General features: G+C 33.8%; 1 protein-coding gene across 1 annotated transcript; it reads right to left on the bottom strand.

Moving 5' to 3' along the window:
• Positions 1 to 558: 558 nt before the first annotated feature.
• Positions 559 to 18,709, bottom strand: LOC125646498 (serine/threonine-protein kinase PLK1-like). Its single transcript, XM_048872824.2, has 13 exons — positions 18,409 to 18,709; positions 17,265 to 17,372; positions 16,946 to 17,062; positions 14,654 to 14,871; positions 14,439 to 14,534; positions 14,134 to 14,333; positions 13,562 to 13,675; positions 12,920 to 13,018; positions 10,030 to 10,125; positions 9,755 to 9,908; positions 9,310 to 9,439; positions 4,730 to 4,846; positions 559 to 2,229 (listed from the first exon to the last, which is right to left on the bottom strand). The coding sequence occupies exons 1-13, from the start codon at positions 18,511 to 18,513 to the stop codon at positions 1,996 to 1,998; spliced, it is 1,788 nt and encodes a 595-aa protein (XP_048728781.1). The 5' UTR covers positions 18,514 to 18,709; the 3' UTR covers positions 559 to 1,995.
• Positions 18,710 to 18,755: the final 46 nt, after the last annotated feature.

An 18,755-nucleotide genomic window follows, 5' to 3' on the forward strand; every position in this document is an offset into this window, starting at 1 on the left:
TAATACTAGAATAATCATGGAATTCGTTGTTTTTGTGAACTTACTGTAAGATTTTAAGCTTAACACTAAAACTTGTAAAATCATACTTTATAATGCAATAGGTAGAAATAAGTTTTGCCAAGAATCTTAACATTCAGACGTTGACAGGTGTTGTAGCGCAGCGCAATACGCCCTCTGGTGAGAGATTGGGCTATTTTAACAATTTAGAATTCCCTTTACCTAAGGATGTTTTGTGCCAACTTTGGTTGAAATTGGCTCAGTGGTTTTTGAGAAGTCAAAAATGTTAAAAGTTTACAGACAGACGGACGCCGGAATACGGGTGATCAGAATAGCTCAGGTGAGCTAAAAATGATTTCACTTTACATGTAGCTCGAAAAGTGGAGCATCTGGTTTCACACAACTCCATTTCTTCATTAATAAATTACATCTAACGAACCTGTTTTGAGAGGATTATGTACCCATTCTGAAGATTACTTACCCGTTTTGAGGATTATTAGATTGTGAGAGCTCAATATTACCCTGGTTTATATGCCTAAACTAAAAATAACCCAAGAAATGTAGTGGTCTAGTCATTTATTGATAACGATAATATTGAGTGCTTTTGTAATTACAAAGTCAGATGGACAGTTAAGGAGACAAACATGGAAAAAAAAGATCCAGAACACAATTCATACACAACATCTCTCTTGGACTTGCCAGACGTTAATGTTTACAACAACAACCCCCAATAGAAAACCCTGCATTACATCCTCACATCAGTGTATAACATCAGTCGTTTATCTCTATACAGTCAGGACAAGTAAACTCTCTTTCATGTGTATACGTAAATCTGCATGTATGTACGATAAGTACATAAGAGTTGAATGTGATTTGGGTTTCTGAATTTGAGCTAGAAGTTGTACCCTAAAGTTGTACCCTAAAGTATACCAAATTTCACCGTTATCAAACACTTCTTAACGAACTGAAATAACTCATAAGAGACTCATGGAGGGAAAAAAATTGTTCCGCTGGCCTCTTCATTCCCATCACATCTTACCCTCGAGTACAGGAGAATAGAATCCAACCGTTACACAATACAAATAAATATTTAGACAATATTTTCTTATGCAAGTATTGTAATACACACGTTACAATACTAGATACTAACTGTATGTACAGTATTGTCTACTACAGTCATAAATAATGTACACCAGTTCTACAAATATTATGTACAGTCTGAACACATTTTATATTAACGCTAGTTCTATCATAAGCTTTCTCGCCTTGTTTTGATATGTCACTCGAGAAATTAACAAGCAAACCTTTCATTTCTCCAATTCCTATATATATATAAATGTATGTTTTTAAAAATTCATGTCAGTAAACTTCAAAGCATGAAAAACCAGTGTCAACAAAACAACAGAAACAAACAAAGCACCAAACATAGGTGTGTTCTGTTCCCAGTCAACAAGCTAATTCTTGCGTACTCACCAAATCAAGCTCAAGAAAGACAACTTAGCACTAACCCACAGACCACCAATTACATGATTCAATAAAATCACTTCCCTTTGTACATGATTATTTCTGATTATGTACTTAATAAGATATTTTCTTTATAATCAAAAAAGAAAAAAACCCAACATAACTATCTTCATTTAAAACAATTTGAGGGTGACAGGGAGAATTGTGGAGTAGAAATACACGTATACCTGATCAATATTAAAAAGTTGGAACATAAAACTTAATGTCCTCTACATGTATGAAAGACAGGTACAAAAATGAGACTTGCAATCACATTCATAATTGTACAGCCAAAAATCTTCAATATCTAAATGTCCTTAAAAGTCTGAGGTCTACGATTGTGACCTTCCATTCATTCCCGGAGATGGATTTATAGGCAAGTAGACTTTAACTCTCGATCCTAGCACACGAGACACAATGTATCAGCATTGAATACCTACTTCCGTCTCAGCACTACACTAACGTAAAATTTCACATCACACAACCACTGACACGCTAAGATGTAGAAGGGTTGGCTGACCTCACACGACCTGACCCCGATTTGGAGGTCATGAGGCGTTCCACCATGGTCCTGGCATATCTTAGTCTACTAGCCAGCTCTCGAGTACATCCATACTTTTCAATACCAGTCAGTTTAAAGATGTGGAAGTCTCTCTTCTCATCGATATAGGTTACAGCTTGCATCAGTGGACATAAAATTATCTTTGTATGGTCTTGGAAGAAATTGATCTGAAAGAAACGTTTTCATTTATCAGTCTCTTGAGAGAAAAAAAAAGTGTAAAACACTAGGCCCAAACTATGGACAGGTCTGCAAACGAATTTGATATAGATATATATACATACATACATACACACATACAGTACCCGCAACGTTATTCTTGACATTCCTATCGTGTTCTATCGTGCATGTATCCTATCGTATCATGTTTTGCGTTTATCAGGTTTTCCGTTTTCTATCGTGTTTTGCGTTTATCAGGTCTATCGTGTATCAGGTTTTCCGTTTGTCGTGAAAATCCTTTATCGTGTAGTTTCGGAAACTATCGGGATTGTATATTAAATTTAATGAAAAAGTAGGATACTTTTCAAAAGCTTTATTCGTTTTGTTAAAGCGGCTATTTTTAGGAATCAAGAAAAGACAGTATAATTGAAGGAGAACATAAAGCTGTCAATTTTAAGGCAGAAAAAGAGCTATATGTCTGTCCAGAGATGGTGAACATTTATCACAATTTCATTCTAAGTAGTATGAAAAGTAGGCGGTGGTTTGCCGAGCAATCCCGGGACAGTAAATCTGAAAGCTCTTTCATCTGAAGTTCATAAACGCTTGCTTGTCTAGAAACAATTATTTTTAATTAACACTAACAGAGAAATAGGAAGTTCCGATTTGAAAGGAAAAATCAGTATATTACATTGTTTATTACATATATTTTAATAAAGGCTCTTTTTCTTCCGATTTATTCCACCTGTATTCTATTTATATACCAACTACTGAACTTGTGCGCGTCCGTGTATCACCCGTGTTTTGACTGCAAACATTGTATTTCACACATTTAGAAGATTAAGTTTGTAAAGGGTACAATTGGTGTTGCATCTCCCATAAGTCTGCTCAACTGAGCACGAATCGGCTGTCATCATTGTTTTTTTTGTTTACTTGCACATGTACACTTGCACCCATAGTCGTACGGGTAGATACTGAAAATTGATGCCGGTTTTGATGATTATTTGAATGTTTTTTTACATACTAAACACAAAAATCTTTAAGCGTTTCAAAATTGTGAATATAAGAAGGCCGGGTTTTGTTTATTTTTTCATAGTTTATTCATTTTTTGCTATAAAGATATCAATTCAAATACATATGTTCCAATTACTTATGACTATCAATTATCAATCATAGTGTAGAAATATATAACGTATGAAGATTTGGTGTAGTGCAGTGGAATTTTTCAAAGCGGTCATGATGAAAATAATATATAAATATTGCATGTAGTTGAGGGTAACATTGAAAATTTTCACCCCGAGAAAACCATTGTCAACCGAGGGGTGAAAATTTCAATGTAACCTTCAACTACATGCAATATTTGTTTTATTATACTGAATGTTATGTAAACTGGAAAGCAGAAAAACTTACGTCTGTTTACATTTGATCAATCACTGTCGTGCGATATTTCGTATATCGATGCGGGTACTCTCGTTTATTACAAACGCTCAAACGACGTCGTCTAGCAATCTACGGCGAACCGTACACGCATAAATTTGACGCATGTGATAATTTTTTATAATATCACCCATTGTCAAGTACTGTTACCCGTTGCTAGATACTATCACCCTGGAGCGTGTTTTCTGTTCTCAGAGGGTAACAATATGTTTTTTCAAATGTTTCTCGACCAATCAGGTTCGAGTATTTTACATGAAAGTATAATAATTTATTTAATTGTAATTATTGAATGAACGGTGAACTTAGAGCTTGATGCAAAAGAACCTCCTCCTCACTACACAAAATATTACTTGGGTTTTATTTCACATTCAAGATAATAGACATTAGAATAAGAAAGCTACTGAAGCATGATATCACTACATTATATTACATTTAGTTAATTCCCTGTGCAATTTATATATTAAACATTAAGTGACACTATAATTTTAGAATCATTGGCTGGGACAATTCATATAGATATCAAATAATGAATTAAAAATCGTATATAGTTATAGTTTTCTGATTTTAGCTGTGATGGCGTAAAAAATGGAATTAAAATTATTTATTTTTTAAATGTACGAGTGTGGATTAAAGAAATTATACGTTTTAGGTGTATGATGAATATTGAAATCCTTCAGTATTATTATCAACATAATGTAATTATGTTGTAGGTATCAAAATTTCGTTCTGTCTAAATTGCTTCTAAATTTACAACATTTCTATCAGGTTTTCCGTTTATCGTGATGATCATTTATCGTGTTTTGTGTTTATCAGGTCTATCGGGAAGATCGTTTATCAGGTTTATCGTGTATCCTATCATATCATGTTCTATTGTTTATCATGTCAAGAATAACGTTGCAGGTACGGTGTGTATATATATATATATAGAGAGAGAGAGAGAGAGAGAGAGAGAGAGAGAGAGAGAGAGAGGGAGAAAAAGAGAGAGAGAGAGATCTTAGACCTTGAACTTCCCTGGAATACGCCCTTCTCTACCAATGGGTCCAACTTTTTTTTACTGATATTTTCCTGCAGACCTACCTGTAAAGTTCCATTACTGAGGTGTAAAACAATGGCGCTCCTGGTCCTGAACCAGTGTCTGAGGAAAGGTAACCGTGTCATGTCATCACCCTCTCTGGGAGTCATATTGGCTCCAGCCTGCAATACACAGTACTAATTGAATACTGTATTTAAATGTTAGAAGAAAGGACAAAGTTGTTTCTTTACTTGAATAACTATATTCTAGCTGCACAAGATCTGCACACAAAATGTTTACGCTTGATGTCATGTTTTTGCATCATTCTACTGTGACGTCACAATCAAAAGCTTTGCTTGTTTAACTTTGAATGTAAAACAAACTTGCATGTAGTTGAGGGTAACATTAATTTCACTAAACAATTGAAAAATTATCCATATTTTCTGCAGGAAAAGTTGTTACGAATTTGTTGATTTTTTTGATGTTATTAAAAAATTTAGTATGATACAAGTCAAAAAATGTTTGATACCTTTTTTAATGTTCAGATTCTTCAGATCACAAATTATCAGGTCTGAGTAGGCATCTAGGCGCCCTCAGGTGATAACCCTACTAAGATCTTATAATTTGTGATGTCGCCTTGACTACTTTCTTGTATCTGATAGTTTGTCAAATTTGGTTGAAAACTGTACCATAAAGCCAGGATATAGATCTGATCATTCTGTTGTTATTCTTGAATTAAAATTTAATCCCTTTACAAGAGGGCGTGGCCTTTGGAAATTTAATAACAATTTATTAACAGACAAAAAATATGTTATGAAGGTCAAAGAAACTATTCAATCTGTTACTAGCCAATATTTGGATAACATAGATAATATAAATTTTCAGTGCAAAAACGATATTGATGAAAGTTTATTTCTGGAGGTTTTAATGATGGAAATTAGGGGAATTACTATATCATACTCAGCATTTAAGAAAAGAGAAAAAGACATCAAAGAAAAGAAACTTTTAGACGAAATTGAAATTTTAGAGTCTGACTCTCCTATTGATTTTGATATTCTAGATGAGAAGAGAGCAGCTCTTGAAAACATTAGAAAAGAAAAGCTACAAGGTCACATGATAAGGTCTCGTGCACGTTGGATAGAGGAAGGGGAAAAACCTTCAAAATACTTTTGTAATTTAGAATCCCGAAATTATTTAAATAAAACTATCAAAAAAATTCAGTTGGATACTGGTACAATTTACAATCAGTCAGATATATTAGAAGGTGTCAAGAAATATTATGAAGCCTTATATACTAATAATGATTTTAACTTAATTAATGTCGACCTGGAAAGCATCATCTCAGATTACAATTCTCCCAAGTTAGATACACATGCAACCAAAAAACTGGAGGAGGATATTGAAGAAGCAGAGGTTCTTAAAGTATTAAAAAATATGAAAAACAACAAATCCCCGGGTAGCGATGGTTATACAACTGAATTCTTTAAATTTTTTTGGAATGACATTAAATATTATGTTGTTAGAGCTATTAATTGTATATATCATAAGAGGGAACTTCCTATTTCGCAAAGACTAGGAATCATTTCATGCTTACCTAAAGGGGACAAACCAAGACAGTTTTTAAAAAACTGGCGACCAATTACACTTTTAAATGTATTATACAAAATTATATCTGGTTGTCTCAGCTTTAGAATTAAACAAGTTTTGGATTATATAATATCCGATACACAGTCTGGTTTTTTAAAAGGTAGATATATAGGGGAGAATACTCGATTTATATATGATATTATGTCATACACTGAAAGAAATAATATCCCAGGCCTTCTAGTTCTCATTGATTTCGAAAAGGCCTTCGACTCAATGTCATGGTCATTCATATATAAAGTTTTAAAGTATTTTGGTTTTGGGGAAAACTTTATTCAATGGATAAAAATCTTAAACACAAATTTCAGAGCCTCAGTTTTACAGAGTGGCTTCTTATCTGAACAGTTTGATATACAAAGGGGATGTAGGCAGGGTGATCCCATTGCACCTTATTTATTCATTCTATGTGCAGAAATTCTTGCAATATTAATTAAACAAAACAAAAGTATAAAAGGCATATGTATAGAAACACAGAACACAAAATATCGCAATATGCAGATGATTCTTCACTAGCCCTTGACGGATCACCTGAATCGCTTTTTGCAGCTCTAGATACGATAGAATTTTTTTCCAGTTTTTCTGGTCTAAGGATTAATTCTTCTAAAACAAAAATTGTTTGGATTGGTTCAAAGAAATTTTCAGATCAAGTTTTTCACCATACAAGATGGAAATTAGATTGGGGATCAACAACTTTTAATTTATTGGGTATTAATTTTTCAGTTGACCTTACAGAAATTGAAGATATAAATTTCGGAATTCAAATACCAAAAATCGTTGCTCTTACTGAACAGTGGAAAAGAAGGATTCTTACTCCCATTGGGCGGGCTACTGTCATTAAAACCTTGCTTATTCCAAAATTGAATCATTTGTTTATATCACTTCCTACTCCAAAGAAAGAAACAATCTCTTATTTATACAAAATTATTTTTGAATTCCTATGGAAATCTAGTGTAGATAAAGTTAAGAGGTCTGTGATAACACAAGACTATCTATCGGGTGGTATCAAGATGGTTGATATAAGCAATTTTATTACATCATTGAAATGCTCTTGGATTAAAAGGCTTACTAGGTCCAACTGTCAGAAACCATGGATGAATATTTTTTTTGCCATGTATGGAAATGATATTTTAAAGAAATTATATGACTTTGGAGATAGTTTTATTGTGGAACAATTATGTGTTAAAAGCAATGTTTTTTGGAAGGATGTTTTTAATGCTTGGTTTTTTTATTTGAAGACTAGTCAAAATCTTCCAAATATTAAAAATAATTTTCATAATATTCCAGTGTGGTACAATTCTAATATTAGAATTGCGGGAAAACCTGTGTTTTATGAGAAATGGTATGAAAAGGGGATTAAAGCTGTTCAAGATTTTTTTGATACTGATTGTAACTTCCATACCATAGAAAAATTTCAGTGTTTATACAATCTTCAAGAAGTATGTGTAATGAAATACAATAGCATTATTACTGCAATTTCAAAATATTTAAAACGTCTGTCAATTGATAGACACTCAACCAAACAAAATGTTAATCCATGTATGCCTATATTTTTTGAACCAGTTTTATTACATGAAAGATGTTCTATTATTTACAATATTTTAAATGCAAAAGAAGATATCCCAACTTCTATGGGCAAGTGGAAAACTGAACTATCTTCATATGGAGTAGATGATATTTCAGTGCAAGATCTTTTTAAAATTTGTTTCAAAACATCTAGTGATTCTTCTGTTCAGTGGCTACAGTTTAGAATTTTACATAGAATTCTTCCTGTTGGTTATTATTTGAAAAACATTAGTGTTAAAACAGATGATCTCTGTAGATTTTGTACAAGTAATATTGAAACAATAACACATATTTTTACTTCGTGTAATAAGACCCAAACATTGTGGAGTGAGTTAAGTCTTCATATATATAGAAAAATTTCAGAAAGAATTGGTTTTAATGTGTCAAATATAATATTTGGTGAAATTCCACTGTCTTTAAATAATAAAGCCATAAACTTTATAATTTTATATGCTAAACAATACATATTTATCTGTTTAATGCAGAATAAAGAACCAAATCTTGTTAGATTACTATGTCACTTAAAGTTTAAATATCATGTAGAGAAATATGCTGCAATTCAAACATTTAAAATACATAACTTTGATAAAATATGGATGAAGTGGGAAAATATTTTTGCAATTGATTAATTATTACTACATGTACTTGTCATTATTTTTAGTACATGTATTATTGTTATTATTAGTACTTTCACTATTGTACAGCAAGTAACCTAAACCACAGGGAGATGTATGCATGTATGAAAGGTATGTTTGTGTAAGTGTTTGATGTATTGTATGAAACCAAAAAAATAAATAAATTATAAAAAAAAAAAAAAAAAAAAAATTTAGTATGATACAAGTCAAAAAATGTTTGATACCTTTTTTAATGTTCAGATTCTTCAGGATAATAAAACTACATGTATTATGGACTGTTTAGCAAGGAGAGATCACAAATTATCAGGTCTGAGTAGGCATCTAGGCGCCCTCAGGTGATAACCCTACTAAGATCTTATAATTTGTGATGTCTCCCTAATCCACACTTGGATATTGAAAAGATTGAAAAAATAATATCTTATAATTCCAATGTTATTTATTACAATTGTTTTGATTGGACAAAAATAAAGCTGAACAAGAGTTTACACATCAATAAATCCGAAAACACGATGTATTCATACACACCTGAAAACAAATAACATAATGCGGGGAAACTATTCAAATTTTTGCAATTGTTAATAAAGTGAATGAATTGGAATTATAAGAATCAAACATTCTTTTTGAAGAATTTATCGATGATCTTGAAAGTAGTTTGGACTGGAAGTGTTACATATATCAGTTGTTTGATGGCATATATCTATCTATATAAATTCTAAACACTGTTTTGAAATATTCGACCATGTTACTGGTCTTCTTCAGTCATGTTTATTTATCATAGCAACATATAATAAATTCTTAAATACCTTGAGTAGATGTTCATTCATGTAGTTTCGGAAGTATTTGAGCAGAGTGACTTTTTTGGTCTGGGTTTCAGGGAATACTTTTAGGGTGTGATAATGCTCAGTGCCATCTCTCTCAATGTACTGCACATTCCTAAAACAAGCATTTATTTTCCAACTGTCATACACATTTATATTCTAAATGATTCAATAGCAGGAGTGTTATAGTCAAAAGTGAAGAGTTTTAAGATTGCAGCCATTACATCTCAATCCTACTTTACCTGTAAACATGTAAATGTGAATATTTGCATTCACTAATGAGTTGACAATAATAATACTTAGCTACTCCAACAGTTATATATATAGCCTCATACAGCAACTCTGGCTGGTGATCTTTTAACTTGACCCAAAAGAGGCTCTATCCAACATTTTCATACCCCACACTTATATTCTATTCCCATTCACTTACTCTCCATTAGCTAGCAGAATGAGGCGTGTCGAGTCATTGAACAGGACCCCTACACTGTTGTCACACAGCTGGTACCCCAGTCCATACTTGTCAGAGTAATCCACCCACTTACTGACCCAGTAGATAGGAATGGCAGCTGGGTCCTCAGCCTCCTCTACAAAAGTCAATAACTATTTTCATTCTGTTATCAGTATAGCGTTTCCCCTTTTAATTATTTCAAATTATGCACTGCCCAAATATCAGGCATATAAAATGAAAACTAAAAAATTAATTACCTTCTTGTATATGAATTTTTTCAGATGGTTTTGATGCTATCACAGTTGACAGAGCAGCAAAGAGGTCAGATAAGTAGTAGTCTGCTGGCTCATCACCTACATATACAAAAATAAGTTTGATACATACCGTATATCATGAACAAAAGACAGACGATTCACAATGACCACCTACATAAAAGTCCACTTGCTAAATACCACATTATCAAGTGCACCACTAGAGTTCATGTTGCATCTGTTTGGAACCACACGTACACGATACATTATCAGTGTTTGCACACTCCACAATCTATCGGCAGTGTTTGCACACTCCACAATCTATCGGCAGTGTTTGCATACTCCACAATCTATCGGCAGTGTTTGCATACTCCACAATCTATCGGCAGTGTTTGCATACTCCACAATCGGCAGACCAGACATGATACAGATGCATTTTTAATACATATAAGACAAAAAATTCCAAAATGAGGCCAGTGACCTACTTCTGGGTCACACACACCCTCCCTCAACTGACCAAGTTTGATGTGGTTTTTTTTTTTTTTTTTTTTTTTGCCTAGCAGTGCTTGAGATATGATCTAGATATGACTTGTATTAGGGCTTTAACGGGTGCCCGAAATAACCAAAAACCGCAGGGTCATGTTGTTCGGGTCGGGTTCGGTTCCATTTTACGATACGATACATATTGTAATACTGCAACACTTATGCAGTGATTCAATAATTTCAATGATACAATCTACAGAAAAAACCAATAATAAGGCCAATTTTTTTTTTAAAAATTGGTTTACGGATTTCAAAATTTCCAAATCCGTTCGGAGGTATAAAAAAAAAAAAAAAAAAAAAAAAAAAAAAAAAAAAAAAAAAAAAAAAAGAGTTCAGATGACAAAATGTCAAGTAATAAAAATGAACTTGATTTGAGGTCAATGTTTTATTATCAACTTTAATATTCTCTTCACTGTCAACTTCAGACAGTGGTATATAGCGACTATTGTGCACCTTGACAACAATGCTGTTTCCTTCAAAAATGGTATTTGTTTATTATATTAACTTTCTATCATTATCAAATGTCCATTGTTTATCGTTTAGTTATGTAAATTCCAAAATAAAGAACCACATTGTTTTTCCATTCAAAAGATGGCATCCATGACGTGGATTTCAATTCTTTTTCAATTTCATGCACGTCAAGCTTTTCAATTAGAATTTCGTTTTCTTTTTCATTTTGTTCCAACTCAGTTTCACTGCCTGATTCTTCATCTAAGTCACATATACTACGTTTCATTTTCTCATGATTTTCTGCGACTTTAGCCTTGCTGGAACTTGTTGTACTGACTGCTTTCTGTTTGATTCAAGTGCGTGCACCCCCCTTCCACATATTTTTAAAACCGTTCAAAAAGGACATTCCGAATTTGCACGAAAATGACGTACATTGTAGTATTATTTGATTATTATAGACCGACTTGATTTTCTATAGACATTGTCTATCGGTCCATGGTTAATTTCGCACACTGTAAATTTGCATCAACAGGTTCAATACTGATCCCATTTGTCCAAATATATTAAGGGCTATTCCAGAAATAAATACATGGGGGGGTCGGGAGGCACCTTTTGTATATACCAAGCACCCATAAAAAAAAAATTAAAAATTACCCCATGACCCATCAAATTAATAAACTCATTTTACAATGACCCATCTAATAAAAAAAAAAACTAACCAGACCCACCACAAAAATATTTTTAAAAATGAAAACGGTACAAATCTCGCGAGGTTTTCGGGACAAACATTCTAGTCAATGACGCGGTAATGCCTGTGCGACATTGTATCACAGTAGTTCTGAAGAAACGATGTCACATCAACAATCAAAGGCATCTATGGCGGGAATGTTGGAAAGATTGGGAGTCCAAACGATGCTATTATCATGAAATGGGTATGGATATGTTTTTCCACGAATCGTTCGTCTTCTAATGGAGCCCGCGCCCGGAGGCCTCTATATCACCATCACACCGACTGATAAATATAACGCATCGGTACCCTCGTATAAATCAACTAAGGTTTGCCTATTTTTATTAGAAAACGGAATACCTATTGGTTTCGAAATATTCCCAAAATCGATGCACTGTAATAATCTACAGAACAGAGTTCGCCGCCATCACGTCCAAAGGGACCCTACTAAACGCGCCTCTAATTTGAAGAGTGCCGTAATGGAAAGTTATGCGCTGTAAAGAGCGACAACTCAAATAGTTCTATGTTACTTCCGATTTCCGAAGCACGTTTTCAATTTTCCCTCCGACGTTTTGTAACCAACACGACAAGAGCGACAATAAAAATATTCTGAAAACTCAACACCCACATGGCACAAAATAAAACAATAGAAACTACCCACAATAAATATTTTTTTAACAGTCCAACCACGGACCAATTAAAATATGAAAAAATACGACCACCCATACAAAAAAATATCGTTTGCCGCCCGACCCCCCCATTTGATCATTTCTGGAACAGCCCTAAGCATGTATTACTTAAACCCCATTCAGTCCAAAATTTTTGTGGCAATTCGAATTTTGAAAGGGTTTGGCAGGAACTATATTTTCTAAACCCTAATTTTTTAGAGAAAAAAATCCGTAAACCAAGAAATTAAAAAACTGTGGCCCAACCAAACACGATTTATTTTACCAGCATAATCGACAGATTATTTTTAAATTTATAGATTCTCTCAACTATTTGTTCATCTCAGGCCGACAGACATGCATTAAGGTTGAGCACTGATGAAGTTATACCAAAATTGGTACCGTGGATATGAAGAATTATTAAAAGTGAAAATCTAACAAGGGAATAAACTGACTGTGGACAATTGAACAGAGAATAATGAAATGCTGTACATAAAACACTATTTCTTACTTCCTTTCCTCCGTCCCTCATCTGCTTGTTCCAACTCAGACGGGTATTTGTCATCTTTTTTAATGTCTGTTGGGGCAGTCTGTGGTCGCGAATTTCCATCTGAGTGGGAGAAAAAAAGATCAAGAATATTAAAGGTCACAATCAGTAAAATTTTAACAAACTGAAGAAACTCATTTACAGGTAAGCTAAGGCTGAAACGATACGCCCCCTTCACGATACGATACATATTGTAATACTTATGCCAGGATTCAATACTTTCAATACAATACAATTTACAGAAGAAACCAATAACAACATTGAAGAAAAAATTAATTATCAAGATTCAAAATCATAATTTTAAAAGCAAAACTGCCAAATGGTGAGATGCCTGTTCACTGTAGTTTAAAATGATATAGTTTATTATTATTTTCGTCAACCTCAAGGCAAACAACTATTTAAACATTATATGACGCTATTTTGTCCCTCATGCAGGTAGAAATAATATGTACTGGCCGAGACTGATGTATTTTACTGAACCCGTATGTAATAAATGTATCGAACCGAAAATCGAGGCAATGAATCGAATATTGAATTGAGCGTTTATATTGAACAGTATCAATATTTCGGTGAATCGTTTCAGCCCTAAGGCAAGCATAATTTTACCTGCTCTGTTGATTTCCAATAGCGGTCGTCTAGATAACGCCTCTGATCGGGCTATTGTGTCAAATCTGGGGGCCATGGTCAGACAGCTGGTTGGGAGGCGAGGAGGGAGGTAACCTATAAATTTAGAACAAACAGATGCATCAGATAAAGGTAAAATTTAGCAAAAAATGTGAAAATTCATGAGAAAAGTTGAAGACATCATCCTTTGGTGACAAAACTATATTAATATTTATGACTAATTCTGTGTCATTTCCTTTCATGTGATGTCAGAATTGAAGTCTTTTATCATCTGCTGTCATTTCTTCACTGTAAATGTCACTTTAATCCCCCTAACCCCTTTAAATTAGATGGTACAAAAATCTACACGTTTAATTCAAAATCAAAAAAAATTGGCACATTTTTTGGTGCCATAGCTTTGGATTATCAGCTCTTGGTAATAACAAGACCCAAAATAAATGGATTTTCAGACCAACCTTTTATTATGAACACCACCAGCTCGAAATCCAACCCTGCCCAGAATTCCTATCAATTAATTACTATCAGAGACTTTAAATTAATTGATTTTTTGGTACCTATGTGGAAAAATTCATCCTCTAACAAAGCTTCCATGTTAGGCCTGTCTGTTGGGTCACCCTTGAGTAGTTTCATAATGAGATTTTTGGCTGGCATGGTAACTCTGGAGGGAATGTGATATTCGTTTTTCTTAATCTTCAAGTAAGTGTCCTTTAAACAGGACGTCTCAAAAGGAGGCTTGCCAACAAGTAAGGTATACCTACAACCACCAAAAATTAAAAGCATGCATCTTATTATCTTCTTTTTCTTCTTCAAATCTGCAGCAAATAATTCAAAATTGATGACTTGTTGAAACTAGACTTACAGTATACAACCAAGAGACCATACATCCACCTCAAAACTGTGACCCTTCTTCCCAAGTACTTCTGGTGCAATGTAATTTGGTGTGCCACATAATGTTCTGCAAAAATAAACAAATGTGATCTATACAAAAAACTAAATTACCCAGCAATAACAAGGTAGGAACTTGTAAAAAAATAAAATAAAAATCTTATTTGTCTTTCTTTGCAGTTTCCCAACCTTTTCCTCTCGCCATCATAATCCACTCTGGTGGCCAATCCAAAGTCTCCAATTTTAACTTCCATTTCATCGTTGATGAAGAGATTTCCCAGCTTAAGATCTCTGTGAATGACTTTGTTGTTGTGGAGATACTGACATGCCAGAATGACCTGTTGAACAAAGTAGCGTGCCTCCGGTTCTGTTACAGCCTTCCTTCTTTTGTGCAGCTCCATCATAGACTGTAAAACAAAAGCAGTTGCTGCTTAAAATTTACATTACTAAACACAAATGAAAATGAGATTAAACTTTTGTGTGAATGGAATGTCAGGATCCAAACATTTTCATATTTAAGATACAGAATTCTATGCAATGCATAATCTGATTGGTCTAGACAGTCACGCGCCAGGGATGATAAAACTTCATATCTCATATTTCACCCCATCAGCAGCTTCTGTGCATTTTCCACAATGTCAAGGTAGACAGAGTTTGTGAAGTGACAATTATTAAAGTTGGACTCATCGTACCTTCATAGTTCGCAAGACAAAATATGCTGGTCTCTGATACAGACTACAGTTAAATCGCCTGATTTTGGTTCATACAAAAACAAATAAGTAAATCAACATTCAAGGAGAATAGAAATACAACAGGAGGCCCATGGGCCACATCGCTCACCTGAGTCACCTTGGCCCATATCTGAAGACTTTCCATATATATTTGCATGTAAAACCGTAGTCCCTATTATGGCCCAAACTACCCTTTGCAAACTTGAATCTGCACTATGTCAGAAAGCTTTCATGTAAATGTCAACAATGGTTCTTGAGAAGAAAAGCTCACTTGAACCTTCACTGGAACAAAAATTAAGTTAATAAGTATAATTTTTTTAAATATACAAGTATATATTAAACATGGCTTTGAACAAAACGTCTAGTCTAGCTCAAAACAAACAATACGTCTTCTTTCAAACCACGGGTTAGGTCTAGTTCACTTCAATATGAGCTACTACTTCATTTACAAGATCAACAGCATTTCCGCGGCCATGGTAGCTAATGTCGCTTGACTCAATCGTCTCCATGCTATTTTTCAAGGTATTTATGTATCGCACATGTTGTGACTTTGCACCTTTTTCATTTTCACACGTCTGCTTCTCGCATACATTCCGACGTGTATCAGTGTTAGTAAAAATAATTTGGAATATGAAATAGTTTGAGAGATAAAGTGTACTTATATTTACATGAAAATGCTTGCAAAAATTAAACATTCCTAGTATGGACGTTAATATTTGACCAAAAGTAACGATTGTCGTCATAAGGGGGGGGGGGGGGGGGGGTTGGGGTTATTTTTCGCAAACAAAGATCGATTATAAAAGCACCTGACTAGATCGTACGTTTCCCAAGCATGATTCGGAGAAATGTGTGTCCAGTTCTAGTTTCACACTTCTATAGTAAATATCAACAAACGATCATCAACTTATACTTGCACTGAGTCATTGTTTACAGACAGTTGACTTTCTTTTTGTAAATGTCCAGAGAAGCAAATTGTATGTGCATACATGTAAGAGCGATTTCAGTGACTTATAGGCTATACTATCAAAATTACTGTGGCGCATACTATACATATATATAATAATAATATATGCAATGTATATGAAAAAGAGACTTGTAATCATTATGAAATAAAATAAAAATTAGCATTTGACAAGAATTCAACCAACAGATTTACACATGACATTTGACAGCGGTAGCAAATTACGACAAAATATGATGACATTTTCCCAGCGATACAACGTTGTGACGTACTTTTTTATTATGACGTCATATAGTGTGTCTGTACAGCATTGTGATTTTTCTCGGGAAGCTTTAACTACGCTGCGTCCGGTTCTAAATTTATAATAAATTCGCAACCATCACGTGATCATCGTCCCGCATATCCTTAAAACTAATAAAAGCCAATATAATATCGCACATGCTGAAAATACTCCATATATATATATGGAGTAACATATATATATTAATATATTACTGTGATATATATATATGACAGTACAGACAGTAGCACTTGTCTATAAATTGCAGTATGGTGTGAAAATTTGAAAGCTTTTAAGAGATTTTGTGAAAAAACACTATCAAATCATTTCTTCCCTTCACTTTAATTAATGTATAAAAAGACTATTAGGAGAAATAATGAGATTTTACAAGCCCACAGGCAATGGCAGCTTCAGGTACAGTAATCCACCTCCTGTATATAGAATTTATGCTTTCCATCTGTCAAACACCATGAGGTGTCAAGGTGCTAATGGTAACTATTGAAACTCACCCGTCTTCGACACAGTTCCAAAAGGATGTACACGTTGTCCACATCCTCAAAGAAACTGTGAAATTTGACTATATGCTTATGGGAAACACTGCGATGAATACTGATCTCCTGAGTCATCTAAAATATATCAAACAAAAAATTCATACTTCTCTACAATGGCTATATCAACCCCTCCCCCAAAAATAAAACTATATCAAAATTGTCTAAGATCATACAGTACACTCTTAATTTTTTCAAAGTCCAAGATATACATTATTTATAAGTACAAATTCTGCAATCCAAATCCGTTCCACCATGGAATTCCAAAAATATCTCATACCTTATCCTTTTGATGCTGTTTTACCAGGAGGGATTTGGGAACTATTTTCCCAGCAAATATTTCCTTCGTGTCTGTATCTGTCAATTCGTAACATTTTGCAAAACCACCCTAAAAAAGAAAGAAAATACAACTTCTTAAGATTTGATATGACAGGATCATTCTTACACTGAACTGACAAGTAAACTTACGCGGGTTATGCTTTTTTTCTGCAATGCTTGCTACCTTCATCACCCGATGAAACAACAAAGAATGCATTTCATAGTTTAAATATATGGAGCATTGTCAAGTTCAAAGGGTGCTTTGGTTGTTCCAATTAATGTAATGAAAGGGTTAACGATATAATACTATATAACTGCTCGAATTTAGTATATATTCTAAAAATACATGAATATAAACAATAAAATTTTTTTTTTTTTGTTGTTTTATTGGGTGATGTCAGAAGGTAGCAATCATTACAGAAATTTTGTTAATAACCCACTAATTAATGAATTTTTTCTGCAATGCTTGCTACCTTCATCACCCAATAAAACAACAAAGAAAGAATTTTATGTTTAAATGAATGGTGCCTAGCCTGGGTTTCTTGGCCATACAATCTGTTATTCTCCTCATACACTACTTTTGCAGGGTTTTTTTAAAATAGGACTTGATATCGGAGGCCTGGGCCTTTCCAACTGTTTTGTCAGTTTAGGCCTATTGAATTTCAATCCACAAGTATACTCGTGATTTTTTTTGGTCAAGAAATGAAAAAATACAACTCTCACTTGCGCCTATCAAAAGGAGAGTCACGTTACCGAAATTTAAACATTTTTGAAGGATGGCTTGATCAAATTAAATTTCTGACTGTGACCCACTTTCTATTTTTTGAATTTTTGCTTTTCGGTTCTCTCTTTTCTAAAGTGTTGCTAATAACATGGTTTGAATATCATTTTCTTGCTGAACTAAAAATGATAAGCCTGACAAATTGCAGTCTGTTTCTTTCCTCCAGGTAGTCCACCATTTTTTCATTTAAATTCTTGGGCATGTCTGTGCACGTTTTGAAACCAAAGTATCGAAATGTGAATACAAATCCTGCATTGAGATTTAAAAAATTGAATTAAGGCGAAACATCTTAATTTTTACGTATGAAAGTGATATGTGGTAGTACCTTGCCCAGAAATCTGCCCTTTAAGTATCGTTTTCCATTTCCAGGATCAATGACAATGTCAGGTACTTCTTTGCGTATTTCCTCTCTTCTTAAAGCACTCGACATCTTCTCCTGCGCGACAAAGTTTTACAAAAGATTACCTTAAAAAAAATAACATCAATCTAGCAAATGGAGACCAGATAATATCCAAATCCTTATTTTTTTCACTTGTCCCTTCCTTTTCGTTTGCCCTGTTTTAAATTTAGCAGTTTGAAGATTGTGTACAGCAACAACCAACTGATTGGCTATTGCATTCAAGTTTAATTTGATTGGTTAAGAAGATTTTCCCACTAGATGGCATTTGGCCA

Source organism: Ostrea edulis, chromosome 6, assembly GCF_947568905.1.
Source record: "Ostrea edulis chromosome 6, xbOstEdul1.1, whole genome shotgun sequence".
Taxonomy (NCBI): Eukaryota; Metazoa; Mollusca; class Bivalvia; order Ostreida; family Ostreidae; genus Ostrea; species Ostrea edulis.